This window comes from Vitis riparia, chromosome 4 (genome assembly GCF_004353265.1).
Source record: "Vitis riparia cultivar Riparia Gloire de Montpellier isolate 1030 chromosome 4, EGFV_Vit.rip_1.0, whole genome shotgun sequence".
In the NCBI taxonomy this organism is placed as follows: Eukaryota; Viridiplantae; Streptophyta; class Magnoliopsida; order Vitales; family Vitaceae; genus Vitis; species Vitis riparia.
Window position 1 is genome coordinate 18,375,443 of NC_048434.1, and position 19,118 is coordinate 18,394,560.

Sequence of the window (19,118 nt, forward strand, 5' to 3'; positions counted from 1 at the left end):
TTCCAACAGCATGTCTGACAAAATAGAAGAGATTTAAGCCACTACAAATGATTTTTAATAAAAGAGAAACAAAAAAATGACTATAAAATATTCATTCTCAATTCTCATATATGTACCCAACTTTGGAAGAAAGTAATTTCACGTCCCCTACTCCTTTAGTTTCGTAGTCATTCTCCTTGGCTCCCTGGTTCCAGCAAGGATAGAGATGATTTTGTTTCGATGCCATGTTCAAAATTAACCGAGGAGGTGATGAGTCTACAACAATGGAGAATGACTCATGATTCATCGATACTGATTTGAAGGACTGGAAGGAGAAAAAACATTAAGTCCACAGTGCCATAGGTGAAAGAATAAAATATACAAGAAGAGCACATCCCACAAACTCGCATTATTATTTAATGTAATATCAGACAGAAGAATACAGCTCTTTAAACAGAGTAGGACAAGAGCAAGGAACTGACTCCAAAAGAAAAAAAAATTTGTGTCTCACTGATGAGAAATACCACGACTAATCACAGAACAATTATATTTAAATCAATAAAGGGAGGAAAGATACAGCTGCAGATTTAATGGGCCAGAAAAGGTTGAAATCAGGATAATGCCATCAAGCTTGGGCAAGTCTTTTAACCACTGCAGCCATATATTTGCCCTGATGCTCTGCAAGTGCCAGTTCTGTTTCACTTGGTTGCCTTGTGCCATCACCAGCAAAAACTCCAGCCCCATATGGAGAACCCCCACGAATGGAGTCCATCTTAAACATACCAGCCCCAAAGGTGTACCCAATAGGAACAAACAGCATTCCATGATGAGCTAACTGGGTGATTGCGGTCCACCTGCAAAAGAAATGAATATAGGATATAATGTAGTGTAGAAAACTCAAATTTTCTCACTCACAGACAATTTTGTACCATCACATCCAACCAAAGTCCAACCCAACACCACATTACAATAGAAAAAACCATATTAAGAAAAATTAATTGAACGGAATTTTATTCATTTATAATTTTTTTATGTTTCCTATATAATATGAAACACAGAGAGAGACATATAAGGGGGAGTGTGGTTAAGAAGGTTTAAGGTTAAGAGAACAGTGATTAAGCAATACTCGAACATTAACCTCCTTCATTATCCCCTCACCCAGAATTTCATTCCTCTGGAGAGGTACATCATGCATACAGAAATCCTAACCCAACAAATAAAAGGTACATAATATTAAACCTCACAAATTGAAGCAGACCAATTTTGAAACACTAGCACAGGAAAAGTCATAACTGAATATTCAATGAAATGAAGAATGCAACTTAAGATCCTCCTCATGTGAGGGTCTGAGAATAAATATCTGTATCTAGCTGATATCCAACATTACAAATGAGTGGATGGCTTGTGAAAGTAATCCACGGCAGCTCAAACAGATTCCACAAAAATTTGGGGTCATTAATGATCTCTTGGGAATTCCAACTTTGGAACAGTTTTACACCAAGCACAATGTGCTGATGGCAAGAACATGGATTTGGATTAGACAAAATTAAATTTTCCTCAAAACTTCCAATATGGGTAGTCAATGAAAAATGTTTGATTCTTTCATAGGAATGATAATGTCCAGTTTGAAAGCAGAGCAGCACAAATTTTTTAGTTTTAAAGAAGATGAACTTCTATCCCCAATTCAGCACAACTTGGATTCTCCATGATAATTCAAGCCAAGATTTATTGACTGTACTACAATTATATTTCACAAAGAGATGGTGATAAAATTCTCCTTATACCACGACATAAAACATTGTCCATTGGAACCAAAAAATCTAAGCATGACAATGAAACTCAATATTGATTCACGAGACAAATGAGGAATTAATCAATCTTGGAGATATGGACTAAAGAAATAGAATGAACTACAATCAAAAGATCTGGCAACATTCAATGAGGCTGAAAGTTGTTAAGGTTATAACATAAAAAATTGTTCATGATGGACAATGGCAAAACAGCACAAACCCAACCCAATCCAATCCAACCCAATAACAAACACAATTACTCATGCCCCCTCCTCCTCTGCCACCCCAACCCCCTCCCCTTAACACACAGGACACCCAGTTCTTCACATTTGTATTCCATTTTTTTTTTGTAAATTTTATGGTCAAACTTAACCATCAAAGCAGATAGTTTGCCTATCAGTTGATCAGCTAGAGACAGTCATATACCCTTGATGGGCACATGGTCAAGGAGACCCAATTCTATTATATAGTTAAGAAGTAGAATTTTGTTTACTATTATGCTCCACAATATACTTTACTTGTTAACTTTAGAATTTCTAACTATTTATGTAACAGTTCAATCTCTCCCATATAGATATTTTCCGCTTTAGAACCAATGAGTCCTCATGAATTTAAAATGCATCTACACAGTTAAAAGAAATATACTGCATATATACTGTGAGGAATTTCTTCTCCTATCCTTTGAGTCCAATGAGTCTGTGTCTACATGGTTAAAGGAAGCATACTACATATATAGTGTTAAGATCTTTTTTCCCTTATCCATATTCATTCTCCATGCAGAAACAAAAGACATTGTTGTATCCATGGTACCCATGAGATGTCACTTAGATAAACAAACATCCCTCATGAGGCCAAACAATAGAGTCCCACACCAATGTATGGGACTTTGTAATGGCCAACTCTCTCCCATGTAGATATTATCAGCTTAGGGCCAATGGGTCATCAGTCTTTCAAAGAGTGTCTACATGATTAATTCTTCTCTCATTGGATGTGGGTCATCGCAGTCTACCTCTAATGTTATTTATAGAAATAAGATACCAACATGATTTCAATGGCGTTCACAAAGTGATATTGCAGAGTGTTATGATATTTTTCAATTCTGTAACTTATAATCTAATGTAATAACAAGGCAATACCAAGATCACATTCAACAGCAATTCACTTTTCAATCAGATAATAACAAGTTACAACTTGCAAATCCGATTAAAGCAATCAGGAGAGGTTGAAAAAGAAGGCTTACGCAGTGGTTTCTTGGCCACCTCCTTGAGTCCCAGTGCTCACGAAGAACCCCGCCGGCTTGCCGGCGAGCTGCTGCTCCTTCCACAACTGCCCCGTTGAATCAAAGAAAGCCTTCATCTGAGCAGCCATACATCCATACCTCGTCGGAAACCCAAACAGTATCCCATCAGCCGTCGTCAACTCCGCCGCGGATATCTCCGGAATATCGTCGGGCTTGGGCGGCGCCTTCATCTGCTCCAACACCTCAATTGGCAACGTCTCAGGAACCCGAAACAAAAGCCCCTCAACTCCATCAACCCCATCCACACCCTTCTTCATCCTCCGAGCCAAGCCTTCAACGTGGCCGTACATGGAATAGAACACGACGAATATCTTCAATTTGGCAATTGGATCAGTGACTACACCGTCCACATCCAATGCGGGGGCCTCGGGGCTGTTGTCCTGGGCCGGAATGGGGGCGTCCCTGGCGCTAGGTGGGCCTTCATCGGCTGTCGCCGAGGGTAATTTTTTCTTGCTGGGAACACAGCCTCCTCCTTTCCCCATAATTCAAGAATTGAATAACGGGCACTGCAATGATCCAATATCGATGAAGAGAAAGAAAATGAAAATTGTGACCTAGAAAGAATGGTTGCAGATGGAGAAATCCAAGTCTAAGTCCGAGAAAGACGACAAAGAAGAAATCAATACATTTTCATACTGGGTGCCTTTTGACCCAACATCCAGCCCAGGTTTCTCCTCCCGCTCTTGATCCGAATCATGAAGTATGAACACATCCCCTCTATTCTCTCCCTCACACTTTGTGCGAAATCCGAATATCCGATGTGGATTTGAGATTAGGAGTTAAATAAAGATTCAACACGGTGTCGTTTTGACAATGTTGAACCAAAGCGTGTTGTAGAAAGTTAGGCCATTTGGGTAAGACAGCTAAGACATGACGTTTTATTTGTGAAACGACGACGTTCTAGATGTCGTTCTCCGTAGGTCCCACGGAATGACCTCTTTTTGGGCCATCCTTTATTCCTTTCCCAAATCTCCTGTCCCTAAAAACTTCCTCTAAAAACCACACCCTTTTAGGCATGTACATTTTACCTTTTTTTTTCTCATAATCAATATATAAATTACTAAATTAGAATTTAAATGTCCCCCCTCCCAAAAAAAGAGCACATGTTACCTCGAGCCGTTGGGCCAATGTACTTTAATCTTTGTTGTCAACAGCCATCGGCCCATCCTCTGTCTCTAATCATTTTGCCAAGACACTGTACCCGGTAATATCACACTTGGCTTTTTTTTTTTTTTTTTTTTTAACAAAAAATGGAAATATATCTCCAAGTCGTATTTCTTGACATTTTTTTTCCCTTCTTCCTTTATCTCAAATAAAGAAAAAAAAATACAAATAAGGTGAAAATGCTTCAATCATGAGGTGGGGTTTTGATTTTCAACCATAAACATGGTCATGGGTTGAAAATTTTGCCCATGAATTAGATTGGGAATTATTTGAAACTTCCATCTATAGTGAGGTTTTTCTTAAAATAATATTATTTTGGAGTTTTGACTTAAAATATTCTCTTTTAAAAAAATATTTTATAAAATAGATTTGGTTTCAAAATAATTTCTAATTTAGTATGATTTTACCATGTAAGCATCCATATTGTAAAGCTGTAATTAAAGGTTATAATTTTGATTTTTTTTTTTTAAATATTTAAAATCATCATCACTAACTACGGTTTTATAGGTCGATTTTTATTTTAAAATCGTAGTTGGTGACTACGATTTTAAACTTAACTTCAATTTTTTTTTTTAAATACATGTAAGAGGTTAATAATTTATAATGCCCATTTTTTTTAAATAAAACTAATAAAAATATTTTTATATTAAATTAAAAATACCAATTATTTGAATATTAATAAATAAAAAATAATATAATCTAAAATTTAAATTTAAAATCATACTTGATAATTACGATTTTGACCATGTTAAAAATTCTTCAAAACCAACTTCAATTCTATGATGTGGATGCTTAGACATTAGATTGAAAATTATTTTGAAACCTAATCTAAATTTGGATTTTTATTTTTAAAGAATAATAAAGTCATTTGTCACCAAATTTTTGTTTCTTTGGCATTGGCCATTGGGGAAGATTTATCTTTCCTGCTACTTTCATTGTCCTTTTCACTGTCCTTTTCTTTTAGTTGGGCTGTAGACAAACAAGTCACAAGCCGTGTTGATATTGGCTTCTAAGACTAGTTTCGCTTATAGCTCCACCTCCACCAGATTTAACGTACGAATAGTCCATTCAAATTTAACCAGGCATGTTCCGGTGGAATCCAATCTAATTCTTCGAGTAAACAATCTAACTGTTTTTTTTTAAGATGTATGTCTTATATTCATTGCAGTCAACTAATTATATACATACAAAGTTTAAAAATAATACGTCCACATAGCGTAAAACATGGACCTAACATAATCAAAACTTGTAATAAAAAATTGATATTGATATTAATATGAATTAAGATTTCTATCATAAAAATTAGTTCATTCTTTATTTTGTGTCTAAATTTATTTTTTAGTTCATTTAAATGCTATAAAAGTGAAGTTAATCTATGCATGTGAGATCATATTTCTAGTGTTGTCATCGGCTTCCATAGAAAGGATAACTCTAATAATTTCTTTATCCTCAATGCTCCCTAATTTTTAGGAATTAGTGCTTCAATGGTAGCCAAAGTATGAATGAGATGGATGATTGTTGTTTCAACCATTCTTCTTAGTCTCGATCCCAATAAGGAAAATGAATTCATAACAAAATTTTCATATTATTGATTCCTAGGTATGGTGCTCCTTCCCCTATGCCACTTATTGGTATTAGTGAAGTAAGATTGATCTTGAATATAGAACCTATAAAATCTAATATCTAAGTAATATATGATCATCTTAGGGTCTTATCCATAAGTTAAAGTCACTATAAATTTTTGGCATAAACTCAATATTTTCTTAAGGATGTAAGACTTAGACTTTACAATATAACAGTTTTATGAGATCATAATTATTTAATAATCTTATATCATACACATCATCGGTTCTATTCAATATATAACCATACATGTTAATACACTTACCATAGAAAACCATCTTAATGAGCAAAACCAGTTATCCTCTAATTTTAAGGTAGTGCACTAGAGTTTCAAATGGATTGTCTAAATCCATAAAACGATAATAAACAAATTATTTACTTTTTAAAAAACTCATCACTCAAATTTTTCATGCAACTCCAAATTTATTCAAGTCATATACAATATAAAATATGTTAAATCTGAATGCTCATATAATATAATACAATACAATACATGAAATATGATAGATAGAAATGAAAAACCGATATCTTATTAAATAAATAATAAATCCAAATATATTATATCATATTATACTTTTAAGGGTTTTATCTTTAACAGACTTCCAAAATTTGACAAAAAGTTCATCCAAATTTAACATGTACATGGCCCTTATAAAAGACAAGTTTTATAAAGGGTTTGTGGCCTTCATATGATATAGGTAAACATAGGCTACTTTATTAACAAGCTTAGCATAAAGTTGTTTTAATACTCAATTCATGGAAGAGATTTTCCCATCAAAATCAATTTAAAAAAATATAAAATATTTTATTAAAAAATATCCTAAGTGCAAATTCATCAAATTTTGTAATCACTTTGCCTAAGTGAGTTGGCCACATTTCTTGCTGCCAAAGAACAATAAAGTTGATTAACCTTAAGGCATACAGCTTTCATTGTTTGTTGTTAATTATTACACTTGTTTTTCACAATAATAATAATAACAAAGGGAAGAATCAAGAAGTGTTTTAGGAACAATAGGATGCCATGCTTTACCTAACACTCTTCATAACCTATGTCATATTCAAGGTCCTTTTACTCTCCAAGTTTCTTAGAGTGCTAGTAATGCCTGAGTCTTCTTTTTGGCTGCTTTAGCTTAATATTATATTTCATCTCAATCTTTAGGTTATCATTTTCTTGCTTATGGATTGTATCCAACTCCAAAAGCTAATGGGTTATATTTGAGTGTCACTAATTCTTGCAATGATTCTCAATCGTGTATCTTTTCATCTTCTTTCTCCTTTTCCTAAGTTTGCAGGGTATTAGACATCTAAAGCAATTCCTCATGTTCTAGGCACTTAATGTCATTATCAGTGAACTTTGTTACCAAGCCTACAAAAATGGGGAGTATCCATGATAAAGTAAAGCCAAGAACTTCCATATGCTAACAATAGGAATTTCTCATAACCTTACCTATCCTTGGGGTTTAGAGTTAATGGAGCCATAATAGCCTCTTCCATTGAGGTTTTTAGAATGGATTCATATGGTGCTAGCATTTCTGTCCATCCGTCGTCTCTCTCGCTAAGATTGAGAACTTGAGTTAAAGATCCTTCCAATTGTGTTGGACTTCGATTATGTCTTTCTGGTGGGGTAGGCATTGGTTTTTTTTTTTTTTTTTTTTTTTTTTTTATGTCATGAGGGTTCTTTTGAATTGACGAAGTCTTTGTTGGCGGTAGGTTATTGAGTAAGGGTTTTGTTTACAACTTCCCTATGCAGTAGTAAATGTCTTTTTCTTGCGCATATTATTTCATGGCCTGAATTAGGGCTTCTATTTTATCAGGGTGTATGGAAAGCAAAAGCTTCCCTTCTTTGTAGGAAATAAAGCAATAAAAGTTGAACAGTTGGCAAAGTTAATGGATTGCTTCAAAAAACACAATTCTAGGACATGACAACAATTTAATACTAGACAACATGTTGACATCTTGACTATATTGAGTTGAATTTGTAATAGATAAAAGCAAAAAAAAATGGTGGAAGCATTTAATGAAGGGATGAAAGGACTATTAGACCGGCTAGTTTGGAAAGGGGACATGGTCCTCCCCATTTGCTAGTCTGTACTCATTCGCAACGGATAAGAACATATCTTCAATGACATGAGTTTCGTTTGCCAGTGTTTTTTAAAAACACTTTAAAAAATATTTTCAAAGGAAAATAAGTTATTTACAAAAATTTAGAAAATATTTTTAAATTTTTGAAAAATCATTTATAATATTTTTCAAAGAAATAATTAATATTTAATTTTTTTCAAAAGTATTTAAAAAAATTATTTTTATTGAAAATACTTTGAGTAAAAAACATTAGGAAACACATCCATAATTTGCATAACCATTAAGTTAGAATGGGAAGGAAGAATTTAAGAGGATAACACGTCATCGTTGGAAAGCGAAATTTGGGCTATTGGATAGGAATCATAGGATTACATTAATAGGAGAGATAGAGAATGAAAACATATGAAAGGCAGATGGGTTAGTGACATCCCTTAATAATATATTGTTACATTAGTGGCAAACTCTCCATTATTTTAAGGGAAACTTATGTTTTAGGTTGATAAAATAAGACGTCTGTTTTTTTTTTTTTTTTTTTTTTTTTTATCAGATTTAGGTTTTTCATATTCCGATCAATACGAGGAACGCGCTAGGGTTTCTAGATTTTTGGGTTTCAAGAAGGAGATAAGTGGATAGAGGATGGAGTCTTCTATTAAGTATTAGCGTCGACTACGGGAGAGAAAAGTATAGGATGTTTTGTTTTTTTTAATTCGATATGGAAGCTGAGTTAGAGGAAAGGGGAGGATAATTTGGATATAAAATAACAACTAAGTTGAGAGTGCATGAATTCTAAATTATTTTTGAGATTAGAATAGTTATATTGAAAAATCAAAAGTTGGGTTTCTAATTTTTTATATTTTTTATATTACCAAACCAAAACATAAGTTCCCTGTAAATTCTATGAGAAGACATGTCTTTTCAAAAGTCTAATGATAATCATTTATGAAGTGTTAATGCTAAAACCTTATAAGGAGCAGTGACAATTTGTTTCATGCCTTCATTCAATGTTTTCAAAATTAGACTAGTTATCAAATCAAAAAAATTACCGGATCAATGTTTAATAGTAAGATTAATAGTTAAATTATGGTCAAATTGGTTATGTCATAATTATATAATTTATATATAATCAAAATTAAAAATAATTATAAGAAATTAAAAAATATATAAATAATTAAAATTTTAAAATACATTTTGTTATTTAATCATCATTAAGATTGGTAGCTTAAATTATGACAAGGATAATACAAAATTTATTAAATTATCAATATTTTTAATTTTATTAAATATGTAACTTTTAATTATTAATATTAAATAAAATTTTATTATTTAAATTTGTTTGGATTTAGTAACTATATATTTTATTATCTCCCAAATTATATAAACTTTTAAAATGCTTTCCTTTGCAAAGATGTAATCATAGCTTGGTGGTTCATCTTTTGATTTTGCGTAGTTGTGTCCATAAAGTTGTCATCCATTAACAAACAGGCCAGCTGTGAACTTGGGTAAAGAGTTTCGGCTTAACAATGGGCCCTTACATGTTGGATCATTGGATGAGTTTTGGAAAAAGCCGAAAACAAAAAGTGGGGTAGCCGGTTCACCGATTTAGCGGTTGGAGCGCTAGGTGGACCAATTCAACTTAATTTTAAATTTATAAATATATTTTTTAATAATACTTTTTAGTTTCTTTACTATTGAATTTTTAAAATTTTAATTAATTTAATAATTTAATTTAATTTTGTAATTATTCATCATTTTATTTAATGTTTTAATTATAAAAAATTATAATAAAATATATAAAAGTCAAAGCAAGACTAGAAGTCTACTAAGGATAATTTATATTTTTCTAGTCATATGTTTGATTCTTGGAAATTTAACTATAATAACTAAATTATTATTACATGACTTTTCAAACTAATTTAACTTTTTTTTTTTTCAGTTTAAGATTAAATAATTTAAAATGCACAAAATTTCAAATAATTTTAATTATATTTAATTATTTCCCTATTTTCTACAATAAAAGAAAAATTCTAAGATAGAATCCTAAATATCCTGATTGTGGTGAATAATCCAAATTATTGTGAAGATAAAATCATGGAGAAATATGAAATGGGAAGATTTCTTAAATGGGTTTTACTTAGATTTTTTAAATTACACTTAGAATCAATTGATTAAATCTCAATTTTTCAATTTGGTATTCATATCAAGCAAAAGGGGCAACAGTTGGCCCAAAGAAGAAATAAGAGGTAATAGACAGGCGCCTTTAAGGCCAGCCCAGCCCAGCCCAGCCCAGTCCAACCCAGTCCAGCCCAGACATAAACATAATAGTGGCTTCAATGACAGTATGGACATATGAAAGAAAATGCATATCATAACACCAGTGGGCCAAGTTGGCTAGTTATAATATTAAGTTATTCTACTAATTAAATTATTAAATCATATAAAATTATTAAATTGATTTAGCCTATACTATCCTACACGGACCACGTCTGCTTACAGCAAAGTGTACGGAAAGAAGTTGAAAAGAAACTATTAACGATCCAGCAATTAGAGAGGTTTTTATAATCCACTGCTGCTCCATAAAGCACCATCCAACTAGCCCTAATAAAAATTCAGAAGCCATGACAGCCTCTCTGCCCTGTACAGTATTGCACTGCACTGGACAGTGGACACCCGGAAAAAAGCGAGAAAGAAAAAAAATAAAATAAATAAACAAGGAGAAAAGGGTGAAAATGAATTTAAAAAGACGAAAAAGGGGTGAATAACAATGATCCATTGTCTTCGGATCTAGGACACCTGAGAGAGCAATCTAGAAACACTTTAAAGCTCCAGGAAGAATCCATATGGAGACAAGCAACAGACGGCCATGGAACCAGCCTAACACGTGTAGTTCATCGTCTCAAAATTATCAAAAGGAATGGGGTTGCTCATAAAAACTATGCCCAGACAGCAAGTGCTCACCATGTGCTCATCAGGAATCAGTAATAAAAGATTTATCACATAAACGGGAAACGAAGGAACAATGGAAGGCCACATACCATCTTCTCAACCATACACGTATGTACTTCTGCTCATTATTAATTCTTAAGCTATGTATTAAGTAATGGACGGTTTAGAATCTTTTATTATATTTAAATCCTCCTAAACCACATCACTTAGCTGATGGGGCTGGATTTCTTTTGCTTTTTAAGCAGCAAGAATAATAATCCTACTCTGTATGCGTTGTGGACTTTCAGCTTTAGAGAAAGTGACAATCTAAGGGTTGCCTACCAATAGCAGAGATTGTGAAAGAGCTACATAGACTAGCTCTCTCTCCCCCTTTCTGGATTTCTTTTTAAGTATTTGACCAACATCTTTTTGACTAATGGGTAAGATGTAGATTAGTAAAGCTTAAGCCCCTTCACCCGAATTGGGACTAGATGTTGGGTGGTGATTGGGCCGTGGTGCATGTGGCATGTGGAATTGGTGAACTGCACACCTTGAATTCTGAGCTTAATTAGGAACCTAGCTAGTACGCTTAAGTCATAACCCACCTAGATTATGGCCCAAATTAAGGCGTAAATTAAGGGTTGTTGAAATCAAAGTACACAAAAGAAAAGATTTTTGTTGTGGAAAGCATGCGCGGACTGAGTAAGAAATTGGGAAATTGTTTTTGTGAGACATGGGCACGCACCCAGAGGGTAGAGCGTGAAGGGCTGAGTATGGGTGGAGGGGAAACATAGTGTGGGACTCTGAGCGGGTACGTACTTTGCGTGATATATATACAACAAGAACAACAAAGGAGAGGAGAGATGTCCGAATGGGCAGTATTGTTCTCTCACCAATCTAGAGGCAAGCACGTACGCCCTTGTCCATAAATATCCTCCTTCTCCTCCTGAACATAAAAAAGTATCAAAGTCGACATAGGATTAGGGACCTATAGTACTCCAATTATTTTAGAAATTACTGAATTATGCTGTTATTTTCATATATTGTTAATATAGAAGAAAAGAATGACTTGAGAGAGAACCGAATCATCCTTTACGTCTCATATATCACAAGGGCTCTGACCTATTTCTGTACTCATCCAATATTTTAGGATGCTGGGTGATAAAAAAGTATTGACAGTAAGCTATATATGAACAGTGGTCAAGATAGTGTGTACATATACAGGATGAAAGAATCCTAGAGTATCACATATGAAGGGACCACTAGGTCGATGTTGTATATGTAAACGAAGGGGCGGTTGTAACTCAGCTCAAGGTTTAAGGATTTGCTAATTTAGATTAATGAAGAGGAATACTATGATTAGCCAAAATTAGGAGGTGAAGATCTGGGTAATCACCAATAGGTGTTTAGCATCTAAATGAGAAAGTTGGAAGATGGGAAACAAGGCTTGGGAGTGTCGGGATAAACATGACACCCATTAGTTTAAGCCTTTGAGTTCATGATATTTTAGTCTGGCAAAAGCTTATTTAACTTATAAACAACTCAAAAGCACGCAGAGGAATCCCTTGCACACCATGCGCATCTTCTTCAGCATTTCTTTATTGTTTTCCTTCATTAAACAATAACAAACACTAGAACACAATCAACACAAGTTGCCAGCTTAGGAGAATCTCTCTCTCTTCCTCTTTCTCTCTCTCCTACTCTCTCCTCCCCCTCCATCCTTATCCTTTCTTACCACACCTTTGTCTTCACTTTAATCCATTTAACCCTAGTGAACTAAAGCCTTCTTGGGGTTACCACTCTTGCTTAAAATAACACCAACTTGAATTAGAAATAATCCATCCTCTCCTCGAAAGTCTCTTCACTTGGAGAATGAGGAAAGCTAGAGATGTCACCGCCCAATTGGATACCAAGTTTTCATTGATGATTTTAAGTGTTTGAAGCTTGAGATAGAAAACCAAAAGGACCAAACTCAATCAATGTCCTCTTCACATCATTGGCAACCTCATGAAGCCCTCCTCCTATGTCCTCATCACTGACAAGTAAACACTGGGTGTCGTATGCCAATGGGCTCCATATCCACCGCTCATACTCTTCCACATGTCATGACAGACTGGACCGATATTTTGGAGAAAGGGGGTCACAGTGCGCGCCTCTATCCACATTCCTTTGCCTATATGGGAAATTATAATCCCCATCCTGCAGGTTAAATTAGCTGAATCTGCATTAAAGAGGCACAAATGTTAGCCGTAGCTTCCAAATATGACTATGACTAAACAGATTCCATTACTAACCACTCTATTTTGTGGAAAAAAAGAATGGATTGATTTCATATGATCAGATAAGGATCCGCAAGAGGCCAGCATGAGACAGCATCGAAAGTAAACCCATGAAGCAACCCAACTTCAAAATATGGCAATATGTGGAGAAATAATTATCCAATTGCACCAAAGCAACCGGGGAAATGGGTCTGTCCTCCTTTTTCACCTTATCCCAAGAAATTACTATAACAGGAGGGAAAGGGGAGTTATCTCCAAGTGTGGATGATGAGGGCTTAAAGATGGCGGCTACCGTTAATGGTTAAAGTGAATGTAGTGAGTGGTGAGTGGTGAGTGGTGATTGGTAGGCAGGGCCTGAAACTGTCTGCATCTATTGGCAAGTTACAAGTGGATGGATAGGATTTGTGGTCCACCCAAATGGTTGGGGGGAGGGGACGCGTGTAAAAGTTTTTGGTTGCACCCATGTGCTTTTCCTTGGTGTGGAAGCTGTCTTTATCACTCTCTTTAAAATCTGTTAGTTTCTTCCACGTCACTTTTGACTCCATCGGCTTCACTTTGGAGCCACCTCTCTCCCCCACTCTGGCTCCCTCGACTTCCCTCTTATTTAGTGCTTTCCTACTCATCCCCACTCCATTGCCAGTTTGTCACACATATTTATTAACATTCCCATGCTATTTTCACAACATGCTTATTCCATCATTAATCCTTGCTCACTCTAATTACCATCGTCCATTCATTAATCTTATTCTAATTGAATTAACCCACCTAATAATATATATTAAAAACACTAAATAAATATTTAGAAAAGAAACCTGAGTGAGTTCGACGCTAATCATTCTATCCTGATCTTGACAACGTAATGAAAAAATATGATAAATAAATTGTTTTATTTTGTATGTAAAAAAAAAAAGAGAATAATAAAAAAAGTTAAATAATCTTTTATTTAATTAAACATATAATTAAATGAGATAGATAATTCACGAACTTATCCCAAAATTGACCCAAATTTACATAAAAAAAAGAAAATTATCAAACCCATTACCCAACCTAGTTAAACTGCTTCCAAGTCCATCCTGATTCCTACAGGGAATGGATGGGATGAATAACTTAAATGGCCGTACATTATCAGTTCGTACATACAGAGTTTCATTCTTTAGGTAAGAGGAAATAAGTACATGTTTGGATAAAATTTATTTAAAATTCAGACGTTACTCTAGCTTCACACGGATGTGGCCTATGTTTGGCAGCATGTCGTCATAAAGTGGAAAGACGATTAGCTTTGCATCCCTAACTTCTTTCTTTCTTTCTTTCTTTTCTTTTCTTTTTCCCATTTCTTTTTTAGTGGTGAAATGATGATGGTCACCTTTGTGTTGCCTTTTAATCTTTCATACAATTTTGGTATTCCGGATTCGTGGATTAAATTGAACCATAAAAATCTATGTGGTTTCGACGAATTTGCTCCCTGCGGCTTGCTACCTAGGTGGCCTGTCTGTAGGTCTACATACAACAATCTTGAGGTGATTGAATGCCCAGAATTTATCAGGGAACCTGTTTTCTTCTCGGGAAACTATTTGCTCTTATCTTTTGAATTTTCTTCTTCTTCTTCTTCTTATCTTACAATCGCCAACAAAACCTCTAAGCGAAAAGACAAACAGTGCAAGCATTTTTTGACCTTTAATATTTTAGGAAAGTTGGTCAAATTGGGCTACTTTTCCCTATTGGATTGGTCGCCTTTCAAACCAATCGTGTAAAGTACTGCTGCATGCATTAATTAGTTTCAAAAAACATGCAAGAGAAAAAGGCTAAACGGGAAGAGATATAGATAGCGACTCGTGCTGTTTGGTTGCGCAGAAAATGTGGAAAAGAAGACCAAATAGTAATAACTCCTCTCTCTTATTCAGTTTGACTCAGAAAAGAACATGGGAAAGATAGGAGGATGAAAACAAATAGGTATTTCCAAACCCTGTCCTCAACTCTCCACACCTACATAAAAAGATTAAAACTAAAAACTCATTACACCCCCCAATTAGATTATTAATTATAATTTATTGAGAAAGAAAATTGGGAGAATGCATGGGCGGCCAATTAATTACCATGCATTTGCATGCAACCAAAATAACCATTTTTTTTTCTCTCATTATCGAATTTGGATTTTTACCAGTGTGCCCATCTCGAGCCACGCAGGAGCTAGAGTTAAAGCCATGGCTTGGCTAAGTAGGGGGGCATAGAAAAAGGTGAGTACCACCCAATTGGACAACACAAACTAATTGCATGTCCAAATCCAGAGGCTAACCGTACCACTTAGTTTAATGACTTCGAGGTGGTCAGGGTTGGGATCCCAACCATACAAAATTACTAACTTTTGTGTGGGTCGTCTTCACACTAAAATGACCCTCCCTTCCTCCATTAATTACCCCAATAGGAAAGCCAAACCCAACCTTCCCACTCCCTAATAGCGCCTATATGCCAGCATTGGATTACTACCCTCCGTGAACAAACATAAAAAAACAATCACATGAAAAACACCAAACTCTTTTTACTTTATCAACTTGGTCTTTCTATATTTCTTTGATTCATAGTCATCGAAGCTTTTACTATAAGTTATAATATATGTAGCGTGATCGTGTACTACCTAACACAGATTATCCTGAAATATAGTACCTCTATTTTTTCGAATTCACGCCTCATTCCTTGAAGTAACCAAATTGTTCTTCATGATCAACTTAGCAGTTACCATCCCTAGAAAGAGCGTGAGAGAAAAAAAAGGATATATTTGTTTTTAAATATATAGTTGTTGTAAAGTATATCCGCAGAGTTTTGGTTTATTTTGAAAATTTGTTCAAATGAGAGGCAGTCAACCGTCATTGTGATGATTAAAATTAAAGGCAAGCATGTGAGTGGTGAGATTGAAATTGGAGGTGTGAGAAGTTTGGTTGGTACGTGTCATAATCCACAGCAGCACTCTGATCAAAGACCAGGACTTTGGTGGCATGGAGGGAGGAAGTCAAACCCTATAAGGCATTAAGCCCGTAAGAGGAGGGTCCCACAGTGGGCGAATCAGTAGCCAACATCAGGTTTATTCCGACAGACCAAGAGTTTGAAGGAAGCAAGCGACCAAGCAGGGAAATCCCCGCAGGTCCTACGGTATTAACATAGTCACGTCCCACCAAATCAGACAAGCCCCATCCCCTATGGTGCATGAATGGCATTCCTGAAATTTGGGGCAAAGCCAAGCCCCATTCCGAGTCCCAAGTTTTATAAATAAAGTCTTCACTGTATTCTCCAAAGTCCCAAAGCCAGCAAAGTCCTTACTCAGCTAGCTTTATAAAGAAATCAGAGCTAGCTGTTGTAATCTCTAAGGCATATATCCACTTGTTTTAGCAGACAACAATGACAACCGCCATGAATCAGCAGGTCCAAGATCATATGGAGCTCTTCACTCATATGTATCCCGGGTTGTACACTCAGGCCATGCCGGAACAAGGTAGGTTAATTTCTGCTTCATGTTTATACGTATGAAGTGAACTCAGAAACAACTCTTGATTAGCTTTCGTAGCTAGCTTCTTTATGTCTGCATTTGATCATATGATGGAGTGGTTGGTGATGGTGTTTAGGGGAGGCGAAGGTGCGGCGGAGGAGGAAGAAGAGCAAAGGAGAAAGTAGCAGTGGGTGTGCGAGGAAGAGGAAGCTGAGCGAGGAGCAAGTTACTCATCTAGAGTTGAATTTTGGTAATGAACATAAATTGGAGTCTGAAAGGAAGGATAAGATCGCCTCGGAGCTGGGGTTGGACCCCCGACAAGTGGCCGTCTGGTTTCAGAACCGGAGGGCTCGCTGGAAGAGTAAGAAGCTGGAGGAGGAGTTCTCCAAGTTGAAGATAGTCCACGAAAGTGTTGTGGTGGAGAAGTGTCGCCTTGAAACAGAGGTTCCTCTTTCTCTCTCTCTTCTCTCTCTTTCTCCTTCTCCTTCTCCTTCTCTCATGTGAAGGTCATTCATGTTTTCAAATGGAAGAAGATGCTTCTTAGTTCTTACCATGTTGAGTGTGTGTTTCCAAAAGGATTTATGCGGCGTCCTGTTCAAAAATCCACTCACTAGTCACTGCAACTCAGTATCACTCATGTTTTTCCAGAATTAATGCACTTTTTCCTTCTATTTTTTTTCTTTTAATTTTAAAAAATAAAAAACTTATTTTTGTGTTTTAATTTTATGAGATGTTCCTTCTTTTTCTTCCGTAATGGGGCTCTAGGTTTGGAAAAAGCCTTAAAAAAAGGAAAAAAAAATTAATGCACTTTTTCCTTTGATTTTTTTTCTTTTAATTTTAAAAAATAAAAAACATATTTTTGTGTTTTAATTTTATGAGATGTTCCTTCTTTTTCTTCCGTAATGGGGCTCTAGGTTTGGAAAAAGGCTTAAAAAAAAGGAAAATAAAAATAAAAATCCTTGTTAGTTCGACAAGGAACAGAGAACAATGTAAACCTCATTAGCCACCCCACGTTTCAGTCCTCGTAATCCGTACAAAGGTATTTAAGGTGGCTGATATGTTGGGCCTTGAGAGCAGCACATGGAAAACTGCTGCTCCATCTACCACATCTCGCGGACCCACAAAAAGATATGCTGTGTCTTGAATCCCAAATCTAATCTAATCCAATGGCTGGCATTCGAATCACCATATATCGTACCATCTTGCTTGACCGTAAAAACACCCTGAATTTGCAGGTATTAACGCTAAAGGAACAGCTCTCAGACGCCGAGAAGGAGATACGACGGCTGTCGGAGCGCTCCGATGGCGTTTCAAGCAATAGCCCGACCTCGTCCTTGTCGAATGCGGTAGACGTAGACCCGCCATTTTTTGGGGAATTTGGGGTGGTAGATGGGTTGGATAATGTGTTCTACATTCCGGAAAACAATTATGTTAGTGGCATGGAATGGGGATATCTATATGATATGTAATTAAGGGCATTTGAATATGTAGATAGTGACCATCTAATGTAAATCTCTCTTGCTTTTCTTCTGTGTTTTCACGCTATTGACTTAGAACAGGCACCCCTCCTAACTTTCCTCTTTTGTCCACAAATTGAAGTTAAGTTTGCCGTATAATCCTTTCTCTCTTATATTAAAAATGGCAATTAATTAAAGGCTTTGTTCTTTTTGTCGGGAGAAGAGAAGAGACGTAGGCTTGTAATGTAAGTGAAGGGAAGAGCGTAGGGCCATTTATAGACAACTTATCCAAAAGATTAATGGCACCACACTGATGGTAAGTAGTAAGGAGGTGGCTTAAGTCTTAAAACTTCAGACAATGCACTTGGCTTCACTTTTTCGCTGTGTACCTTTTTGCTACAGTGGCCTGCATTAAGACTTTGGTGTCCTGGTGGAGTGGGGGGTTTCAAGTAGCCAAAAGAAGCCTCTCACATACAATGCTAAAAAGAAAATGTCTCTGCCTTCCTGAAATGTTGGTGGGATGAGAAACTAAAAGCAGTCCCATTTTTTTTGCGGTCTAGTGGTCAGGGAAATATCTGTTGAAAGTATATATATACATATATATATATATATATATATATATATATATATATATATCAACAGCAGGTCTCTGATCGTGTTTGGCATGGTTTGGTAGGGCAGTTTTCATGAAGAAAAAAATGAAGATAACATTGACCCACCAGAAAAATCAAAAGGTCACTTCTCAAATTTGGTTGCTAGAGTCATAAGAGCACATCCACACCACTCGCTTCATGTTCCCAACACGCAAAGAAGGGTAAGTCAAAAAGTCATTTCTCAAATTTGGTTGCTTGAGTATAAGAGCACATCCACACCACTCGCGTTCCCAACACACAAGAAGGTTCAGATTCTAAAAACCAGAACCAAAAAAAAAAAAAAAAAAAAGGAAGAACAGAAAAAGAAAAGGAAAAAAGAATAGTGCATTTTAATAAAGATCATGAATAAGTTGGCTGCCAAAAGTATGGAGAAGAGTAATGGTAGATGATA

General features: G+C 35.6%; 2 protein-coding genes across 2 annotated transcripts; one reads left to right on the forward strand and one right to left on the reverse strand.

Annotated features, from left to right (window-relative positions):
• Positions 1-358: 358 nt before the first annotated feature.
• Positions 359-3,829, reverse strand: LOC117913530 (probable NAD(P)H dehydrogenase (quinone) FQR1-like 2). Its single transcript, XM_034828521.1, has 2 exons — positions 3,010-3,829; positions 359-833 (listed from the first exon to the last, which is right to left on the reverse strand). Exons 1-2 carry the CDS (start codon positions 3,549-3,551, stop codon positions 605-607), a joined length of 771 nt encoding a protein of 256 aa, XP_034684412.1. The 5' UTR covers positions 3,552-3,829; the 3' UTR covers positions 359-604.
• Positions 3,830-16,441: 12,612 nt separating this feature from the next.
• On the forward strand, positions 16,442-18,189 carry LOC117912330 (homeobox-leucine zipper protein ATHB-40). Its single transcript, XM_034826883.1, has 3 exons — positions 16,442-16,623; positions 16,754-17,061; positions 17,853-18,189. The coding sequence occupies exons 1-3, from the start codon at positions 16,530-16,532 to the stop codon at positions 18,084-18,086; spliced, it is 636 nt and encodes a 211-aa protein (XP_034682774.1). The 5' UTR covers positions 16,442-16,529; the 3' UTR covers positions 18,087-18,189.
• The last annotated feature ends 929 nt before the right edge of the window (positions 18,190-19,118 follow it).